Consider the following 9,906-nt stretch of genomic DNA (forward strand, 5'->3'; position numbering starts at 1 on the left):
TGAGCAAACGAAGGACTCGAAGTCGAAGGACGAGCTATATTAAAAATGCATTCTCACAGTACAAAGCACATTGGTCGTAATGCATTTATGGTGTATATACGGACCTGCATGACTCGTGCAGTAAATTCACACAAAAGTCACTCTCTACTGCGATCAAAAATTTTTCTCTCAAATATTTATCATGCGTAAACATAGCAGAGCTACAATTGTTTCTAAAAGTGTGATTTTAATGACGTTCATTTGTTAATTTTAATTCGGCATTACTAACAATAAAAAAAATGTAACACTATTACTATAAGGTAGACTTTATTAAATTTCAATTAATCTAAGAGCTTAGATTAATATAAAATTTTAAGAATAATTTAAATTTTGGGTCTGAAATTAAATTTAAATTTGGACTCAAATAAAAATTAAATTTAGACTCAAATTATACCGATAAAATTGTCAAAATTACTTAAAAACTTTTTCTACTGCTGAATATTACGACAAATGCAGAGCAGTTATAAGTGCTGTTATTCTTCTAATTTAATCAATAATATTTTTCAGTTCAACGCACTGAAGACGATTGTGCATTTTTCGCGAAGAAACATATATGTATATCTATCGAGTATATGTTAAACGGATATACAGTGTTCACACATATTTCGCGCGAACACCTTTGACACTACATGACGCGAACACCTTTGACAAGCCCATGCTGCAAAGTGCAAGCAGATAAATGCAGACAAGCAAGGTGACGTATTGCTGTCATCATACGCGACCGCGCCTTTCCTCGCCGTTGCTCTATTATCGTAACTTATCGATCTTCATCGCTATACGTTCGATCGAATCGACGAGTGACCTATTGACCACCCGTGAGCCAGCACTCGCTCCGCCGTGCGCAGCGTGTCGATTACGATATGAAAGCGACAGTGAGCGAATGTTTACCGCGCGCTCAATGTCAATCTACAGTATCTACACCCTATCCCGCGAGACGCAAAAACATTCCAAACTGAACACGAGCGCGCGAGCGAGCCGAGCTCAGAGCTGAGGAATTTTCGTTCTCTCAGATTGGGCAAATCTGCGCACCGCGCGACACTCTCGGTGAAACGCGAGTATCGCGAAACGTCACGGTAATCGGCGTGTGTGTAATACGAGAAAGCGGGCGGCGGCAATTCTTGCTCCCTTTTCCCCCGACAAAGCGCTCGCGACAGAATCCGCCGATTGCATACCCACGCTGGGCCTCTCCGCCAGCGTCTGAGGTTGACCCGAAAAATCAATTGTGCGAGAAATGACCGAAAATCGCGTACGCAACGAATCTTTTATTGTCGTCGTCGTCTCGGTGATTGTATCATTATTGTGGGCAAGATTACGTGTTCTCGGCGACATATGCGGGATTACGAGAAGCAACCACTGTACTTTTTACGGTCCAAACTATTTCTCGCAAATGAATGAAAGTGAAGTATTTCATCTTTAGTTTCATCCAACTGATTTAACATAAATAAACAAATTTTTATCATTTGAAGAAGATCTTTTTATGGAAATCTCAAAAGTATAGCTGACCAATTATAATTGCAGATAAATTTGAATAGTTCAAGAATTATACTACCGCAACGTGTTACGTCGAGTCCAATTCGACACAGGGCTGCAAAGAGTTAAGAAGTATTTATGGGTCTTAACGACAAGTTTACAAATGGCGAGTGTATTAACACGATAATTTTCACGGTCAACAGCTTCATTCGTTAAATCGTAGAAGACACGTTGCCAAACGACTGTATTCGAAATTGAATTATTAAGATGCTTTCTCGCGGTGCGAACACACGCGGCTGAGAAACTTTTTCTGGGACCACGGTCTCTTTAATGGCGTTACTTTGTTACTTCGAACAGCCTCGCTTAAGTTTTGTACTTGTGATTAATAGACCATCGCGCGAACTCCATACCGGTTGTATCGGAAGAATCAATAAACTTGTCATAATAAATATTTCAATGCCTAATTATGCATTCTTGATATGTGTTTTACAACTTCTCATACAGCTTCGTAACATAACTCAACCAAGAAAAGCATGACGATGTGTGCAAAATAAACAGCTAATTTTATTTTCGAAATTTGTAGCGATGTACTTCTGATATTTATATAAGAATTAGAAATATTTCTATACAATTTTTATTCTTCGACCGATAATTTTTCGGTCAACGAAAAAAAGTTATATGGGATTATATTTAATTACCGTTTTAAAAGTTGAAATAATACTTCTTTTTAAATACTAAAAAGAAGTCAAACGTGTATTACAATGAAATATTTGTAATGAAATATATGTTTATTAATCTCTTATCGATCTCTTTACATGAGGCGCGCCTGTTAGAACGCATTCCGGCTAGCACATATTGCTAACTACAGACTGCATCCTTACAGACCAACGTAGATTTCTACGCAACTTTCAATTCTTACTTGAAACTTAAAAAAAGATATTTGCTCGTAATAATAATTAACTCTGTAACAGTATGAGTATAAAAAAAGAAATTAAACATTATGGTAATAGATATTAAAATTTGCAGCTATCCTATAATACGAAAACATTTGAAGTTCCTGATGTGACTTGAATTTATAAGAAAAAGAGGTAATCGAAATAACTCTGCCGGATTACGGCGCGCAGGTGGTCCAGATATATTTACACTTTAATGTGGATGGCACGTTCGTGTGTATTAACGAAAATAGTACTGAACGAGCGGCGCGCTGCGGTCCAGGACAACCGGCTGATCGTAGTAGACCGATCTCACGGCTTCGAGGCCGAGCTTCTCGTTGATGTGAGCCGCCGCGTGTTCCGCCTTGGCGAGGGCCACTTCCGGCGTGTCGACGACGCGGCCGTCGGGCCCGATCGGTGCGCCGGGGACCAGTTTCGTCGTCAGCGCGATCGGTTGCACCAGCTGCGCGCTACCAACCAGGGCCGCGTCGGACGACGCGACGTAAGCGAGCACGTGCTGGTCGGCTGACTTAACGGCTTCCGCGGCCAAATTAATCTTCTCGTTGACGTGAGCGGCCGCGTGCTCGGCCTTGGCCAACGCGACTTCCGGGGTGTCGACCACCCGACCGTCCGGACCGATCGGAGCACCGGGCACCAACCTGGCGTAGTAGAACAGCGGCGAACCGGCGAAGGCGCAAGCCAGGATGGCAGAGAGAACAATCTGGAGAGAACATGATATCACGTTGCGATATAATCTTTAAATATTTATTTAATAAAATCTAGAAATTATTTTAATCTGGTTAAGCCTAGCTCTAGCTTATGCATCTCCTTCGTTAGATTGTATTTTAATACCACTAACATGAATAAATATATTTATAGAAGTTAAAAACCTATCATATAATTAACGTAATTCTTGAGACTAAGAAATATGAAATTTGTGAATATCAAAATAATTGAAACAAATGCAGTTCTTAATTAAATCAATCTCTATTATTTTCCTTTATTTTTTAATATTAAAATAATAAAAATTGCAGCTATTACTACAATATTTGTTATTAAAACAGACTTTTCACTGGTACTCACCAAGACCTTCATGTCGAACGAAATTACTCAGCTCCACAGCGCTGCCGATCAGGATCAGTACTCGCCAAGGCGCTTGGCTAATGTGTCGTGCACTACCCTGTCCACGCGGACTTTATATACCCCGTGGGCAAAAGAGGCTTTGTGGCCAAACCAGGCGCCGCTACCAGGATGTAACCCATCGCAACGTAAATACCAGTGTCCAATAAAAGCCGTCACGTATCTGACATTGACGCCCCGTCATCTCGCTCCCGTTCGCATAATCGCGAATCGTATCAGCTTCGTCGGTCCTCACCAGTCCTCGCGGCGTGGCACCTATCTAAATTGGTCCTCCTTCTGATTCGATTAATCAAAACCTGCGAATTAAAAAGGATCGATCGAGCGATTCGTCGCGCTCGCCTTTTTTGAAGTCGCCAATTTATCGTATAGGTAATTCTCCTTCAGTTTTCTTCTTCCGTTTTATTTTAGGTTTAATCGCTAACCGCTGACGCAAATATTTACCCTTTGTCTCCCGGAGGAACGTGCACAAGCTTTTTTCGATAATGAGAAAATTCTCTATTTTGTTAATTAATTACGTAATAGTTATCACGATTAGTATAAGCACTAGCTATAAATAACCATAGTACGAAACTTACGTAATTAATTAAGTGTAAATGAAATGTAAATTAATTTTGCCATGTAACATAAATTCTTTTGACTTTTTAAAAATAAAATATACGTGAAATCACTTATTTCAATTTTATTTTTTAAGATTATTATTCAAGATTAATTTTCATAAAATTTTTAAAATTGTTTATCTAAATTATAATACATTCATAGCACATACACCCAGCTTGGTTCGTTAGCCTCTTTTATCTCCTTTGTTTTTAATTTTTCGAACCTTGAGTTATTATTTTTTTTAAGATTATTGAAGAAATGTGTGTCTCTTAAAATCAACAAGTTCACTAGACTCAATAAAAAAAAAAAAATGCTCAAAAATGCAACAAATGAATGTAGATCGACGAATCTATTTTCGCCGAACTAATCGAGGATTAAGTAACGCGACAGGTATGCAAGTAGGCAGGCATCCTTACCTAACCGAGCAGAAACGACAATAAGCCCGCTCTAGAACCTGATTACGCGATCATACGCAGCCTTCAGCACGCGTCGTCTCTCTCTCTCTCTCTCTCTCTCTCTCTCTCTCTCTCTCTCTCGCAGACGCAACCTTCTAGATCACGGCCGATCTGGCGGAGAAATGGAAACGGGATCGGGTGTCTTCCCGACCTCGTAAGAAAGAAACCGAAAGAAAATCCCTCTCCGTTTCATCTCGTCATCCTTCCTCGCCCCTCGCTACAACGTTTTTTCTTTCATCCGACGTAAACTCTCGCTTTACAAACAGGCTTATCTTACCCGATACGAAACGGAAGCAGCTGACCACAGCTTTACAAATCGAGATCTCTCCCACGCGATCGTTCTATTACGTGATCTATGAGGGCTATAAAGACGATCGCGACGACTGGACCGGTGCGCGTTATCGAGTAAATCCCGTGACGTTACGCTACTCATTGTCTACGATTGCGTGGGACTTTCGGCGACCACTGTGTCACTTTCGGCGCGACTAAATAAATAAAACATAAGAGATGACGCGTTTCGCGATCGTGCTACTCGGTTTGACGAGCCTGGTCTCGGCCAAACCCGCTTTCCTGTCCGTACCCTTGACGTACGCGACACCCTTGGCACCCGGGACGCAAGTCGGTACCAACGGCAGAGTGTTGGACAGCCCCGAAGTCGATGAGAGAACAGGGGTGGCGAACGAGGCTGCGAGATCGGCCGCTGAATCTCAGCTGCTGCGAGGAAGACAATCGTCTTCGCTGGTTCGCGACGGTGTACCGTCGATCCTAACGTCTTCCGCGCCTCTCGGCGCCGACGGCAGGGTCGTGGACACGCCGGAAGTCGCGGCCGCGAAGGCGGCTCACGCGGCCGCGCACGTCAACGAGAGAATCAACCTGGCGCACGAGGTGGCGAGGTCCGGCGGTGATGCATCGGATTCGTCTGACGTCGCCGACAGCGATCCCGACGGCAGAGTCCTGGACGCACCGGAAGTCGTGGCCGCGCGCGGCAGCGGGAAGATCGACCTGGCAAACGGAGCTGCGAGACCTGGCGACGCTGTCGCGCGCACCGTGAACAGTCGGCTGGTGCCGTTGGTGCTCGGCAACGGTGTCGTCGCTGCTCTCGTGCCCGTCGGTCCCGACGGCAGGCCGCTGGACGTGCCGGAAGTAACCGCGCGCGGCAATCAGATTCTGGCGAGCGACGTGAGGTCCGTCGACGCTCTGGCGGTTGCTGGTCCGGCGCTCGCTTACGGCAGATTGATTTACTGAAGAAGGTTTTACCGACGCGCTTGAAGAAAATACCCGCTTACTTTATATGCGTAACTTTGTATCGAATAATTGCGGAATTTTTCAGATGATAATCATGTCATAAGCTATATTTGTAGATCTATATATTAGAGATTATATGTCACCTTTCTGACGAAAAATGGAGAACTCAATAGGACAAGAATAGAATAAGTTGATCATCTGACCATTTCTTGCTTGCACACAATTATTTTCACTATTCTGTACTACATATATAAAAATAAATAATGTACACACACGTGAAGCCAATATATCGTAAAGGAATAAAATTCTTACCTTACACACGAATATGATACCTCATTTAATCCGTTCGTACTTTACGCCAAGCTATTCGACTCGTCTCGATAAAATGCAAATGCCGAGACGGCGACAAAATTTTCCATATTTCATTGATCGCCGCATAACTTCGCGTGGCAGAGCCGCGCTAACCAGCCGAAAGACCATCCTTCGCACCCCTTGGCGAGCGACCGGCGTCAGCGAGATGGCTTTCGCCAGCTCGAGAGGCGTTCCGCGGATACAGCGAGCGAGGTATAAATCGCGTGATAAATTAGCGATAATCCGCGGCGTTCTTCTCCTCGAGATCCCTCTTGGCTCGGCAACCCCCCGCGACATAACGATCGCGCGGTGTTATGCGCGACCCTGACGGTCGACGTATTAGGGCATAGTCGGGCGGATACCGGGCCCCGCGGGAAAAAAGCGCACCGTCCGATGGACACTCTCGACGGCGAGGCGAACGCCGCGAAGCCGGATTCCGAAGACCGCGACCTCGAAGGGGCCACTCGCCGCGACCAGTTCTCTTGCCGCGATGGCCCACAACGCGGCGACTCCTCGCGAATTTCTCGCGACTCGACGAGGGAGGAGGAAGAGGACGCACAGGAGGGCAACATCATCGCAACGCACCGCAGGGCGTGGTGGCACCGTGACTGCGTGCATATATAAACGTGTCCTGGCGCCCGTGTCGCGTCGAGGATATACCGGTGCCGTCGATACGATCGCCATGAAGAGCGCGTCCGTAAGTGCTCGTTCCGCGATTCCTCGCGTAGGAGGATCGCGGATTCTAACAATAAAATCTCTCCGGGGTTGGTCCTTGGTGGAGTTTAACTGCGCGCGTCAGGATTACCACTGCGAGAGGTTGTTCGGAGCAGATCGGGAACTTATCACCCTCTTGTCTTTAATTTTCTCCTATTTGAAAAATTTATTTGCCTCTTCAGAAAAGACAAGTAAAATTTTGTTTTGCGCGTTTTATGTAGCTAAATTATCTCAAGTTGAAATTTGTAGTTTGTTACTTCAAGCGACTCTCTTGATACAACGGGGATTTACTCCTTGCGCCAGTCCCGCAAAGTAAACCGCTGATACCTGTCGCGCCGTAATATTATCCGATACTAATCCTAAACACCTAACACCTCCCGCGTATATCTGATCTGCGATACAGATCTTACAAACTGCAACGTGAGTTGTGCAAATTATGAGCTGATTTCATATATAATTTCAGTTGTTCCTTGTCTTCTGTTTGATCGCCACCGGCTTTGCTAAGCCGCCGCCGCCGGTGCCGGTGTTCCTCAGCTATCAGGACAGTCTGGGCCAGTACAGTTTCGGCTACAGCGCGCCAGGCTCGGCCAGGTCGGAGGTCAGGACGTCCAACGGCGCGACCAGAGGCACTTACAGCTACGTCGATGGAACCGGGGTTATCCAGACCGCGCAGTACGTCGCCGACGGCGAGAATGGATTCCGAGTGATCGCGACGAATCTCCCGCAGGCGCCACTTCCGGTCCAGGACACGCCGGAAGTGATGGCCGCGCGCACCGCGCATCTTCAGGCCCTGGAACTGGCGGCCAAGAGGGACGAAGAGGCGCAAAATCGCGAGGAGAATCGAGAGAATGCGCGCGAGAAGAAGATCGAGGGGAACCAAGGTGACGCGAGTCCCTCGACACGACTTTCGGCAACTGAGATCACGGAAATTCCATTGAACGAGGGGGAGCGAAAAGCGTTGGAGAACACGAAGAATATCGAGCTGAAGGACAGCGACGAGACTCTGCAGGCGGTCGCTTCGACAAGCGGCACTGGCAAGGCGAGCGAGATGAGCACGCAGAAGGTACGTCAACCGTGAAATGCCAAAGACGAAATAAATTTACAAAATAATAACCGAATGGTATTAATGGAGTTGTTAAACATTTTCGAGCAGTTACTTCGGTCTTTGTAAATTTTGCAAATTCTCCAATGAAATACCTAAGATACGAGCGTGTTTCGAAATATTCCGCTCCAAAATTCTCCCCTCATCAGTATTTTTGCTACACCGTCCGCAGGAATTCGCCGGAAGAGTATCGCAGGAAATTATCGGCGGCGCAAATATCCCGGCGATCCCATTAATCTCCTCGCACGTGTCGCTGTCTCAGGCATTGGGACAACACGCGGTGCCGGTATTTCGGATCTCCTATGGAAACTACGAGATCGAGCCTTCTATCATACCGGAGTCATCGATCGCTGAAGGTCAATTTATGATTGTAACTCACCTTACCGTTCACTCTCTCCTCTGCTCTGATTGGAAATATCAAGTCGCCGTGGGCTATTTTGATTAAATACTTTTAAACTTTCCGTTCGGCATAGTTCACATCATCTGTACTTACAATTCTTCGATTTATTTTGATTTAAGTGCGTTTTAGAAATTTGAAGCCGCGAGGAAAAATTATTTATTTTTATTAAAAAAAAAACGAGATTATTCTTTCACTTATGTCTATCGCCTTTTTTCCGTTGCTCTTTCGAAGGTCGTCCCACTTCCGGGGCCGAGAACCGTCTGAGGTCACCCATCTCATACCGCGACTGCGACCGGTTCGCAAACTCGTTCGTTTATACTGTAAATTAATTTTGCAACAAATCAACGTTGTGCAAATTGCAGAGCAAATTATAAAGAGTAGCGCTAGGAATGCGTCGAGCACGGCGTCGAGCTCGTGCGAGAATCGACGCTGAATGAAAATAATTGTCTCGTCCGTTCTTCTCCGCAGGCGCTTTCCGTGATGTGATCACGCCAGCGGCAACAGCCTTGAAGAGCACGACGGCGATCTCGACCGAGGGAGCGGCGACGCCGGAGAGGAAAGAATCGTCGCAACGTACGACCGAGCAGATTCGCACCGTCAACACTCTGCCGCTCGCACCGCTGCTGGGCGCGATCCCGCTGGGTTCCTCGCAGCCGAGCATCATCAGATACGTACCGTCGACGCCGCTCCAGTATGTCGCCTACAACGTTCTGTAAATATCCCGGAATGCAGAAATATCCTGGAAAGTGTATGAGAGATTCGCGGGCGAACACGCGAAGAGTTGGAATAAAAGCTCGAACGAATCTGAAATGATCAGGCTGGATTTTGGGGGGGTTCTTTTCCTTTTGCGTTTGTCAAGATATTTTTATTCTTCTTTACAAAATAATGCAGGATGTTGTCGGACAATACAACGGAGTAGTACACGTATTATGATCGATACTAAGGATAAGGATAATCAAAATCAGCGTCGTCGTCGCCATCGCCGCCAGCGTCGTCACTCGTCGTGGAGACATTGGTATAGCGTGAGAAGTAATGCTATAGGTATATAAATGGGATATTGAACAGTAATGCCTAAAGGGGGGAAAAAAGAATCTGACGCAGAGTTTCTTACAGATAATGGATGAGAGAGCCTAATTAAGAATTATAATGTAAGGTCCGATAATAAAATCACGAAACCACTACACAACAGCCGTTGTATCTAACAGCTAACACGATATATTAATTAAAACAAAGCGTATACCTTCAACATTTTAATCACGTTTCAAGAGACGTCAGACAGGACGAGTTGGACACGAGCAGAAAATATCAGTGTTCAAAATTTCATTTACACACTCCGCCCCGTGAGTCTGAAATCTTTGATTTAATTGATCCAAGGAGAGCGGGATTGGCGATTCGAAAAGGCAACGTTATTTTCGAAACGCAACACGCGACATTGCCTCGTTAGATGTAATTATCTTTAAA

The 9,906-nt window shown here is 45.4% G+C and overlaps 4 protein-coding genes across 9 annotated transcripts in view; 3 read left to right on the forward strand and 1 right to left on the reverse strand.

Annotated features, from left to right (window-relative positions):
• LOC139812023 (uncharacterized) overlaps positions 1-9,906 on the forward strand; it is a 227,997-nt gene that overhangs the window by 124,745 nt on the left and 93,346 nt on the right. The gene's annotated exons all lie outside the window — the stretch shown is intronic.
• Positions 551-4,117, reverse strand: LOC139811741 (uncharacterized). Its single transcript, XM_071776112.1, has 2 exons — positions 3,525-4,117; positions 551-3,162 (listed from the first exon to the last, which is right to left on the reverse strand). Exons 1-2 carry the CDS (start codon positions 3,534-3,536, stop codon positions 2,683-2,685), a joined length of 492 nt encoding a protein of 163 aa, XP_071632213.1. The 5' UTR covers positions 3,537-4,117; the 3' UTR covers positions 551-2,682.
• On the forward strand, positions 4,854-6,291 carry LOC139812024 (uncharacterized). Its single transcript, XM_071776638.1, has one exon. The coding sequence runs from the start codon at positions 5,141-5,143 to the stop codon at positions 5,876-5,878; it is 738 nt and encodes a 245-aa protein (XP_071632739.1). The 5' UTR covers positions 4,854-5,140; the 3' UTR covers positions 5,879-6,291.
• Positions 6,847-9,239, forward strand: LOC139812025 (uncharacterized; the record flags this gene model as incomplete). The annotated part of the gene is given in 5 exon segments (XM_071776639.1): positions 6,847-6,865; positions 6,868-6,926; positions 7,407-8,006; positions 8,218-8,401; positions 8,914-9,239. Coding segments are annotated over 5 exon segments (1,110 nt in total), but the record flags the coding sequence as incomplete, so codon positions are not given.

Source organism: Temnothorax longispinosus, chromosome 4, assembly GCF_030848805.1.
Source record: "Temnothorax longispinosus isolate EJ_2023e chromosome 4, Tlon_JGU_v1, whole genome shotgun sequence".
Lineage (NCBI taxonomy): Eukaryota > Metazoa > Arthropoda > Insecta > Hymenoptera > Formicidae > Temnothorax > Temnothorax longispinosus.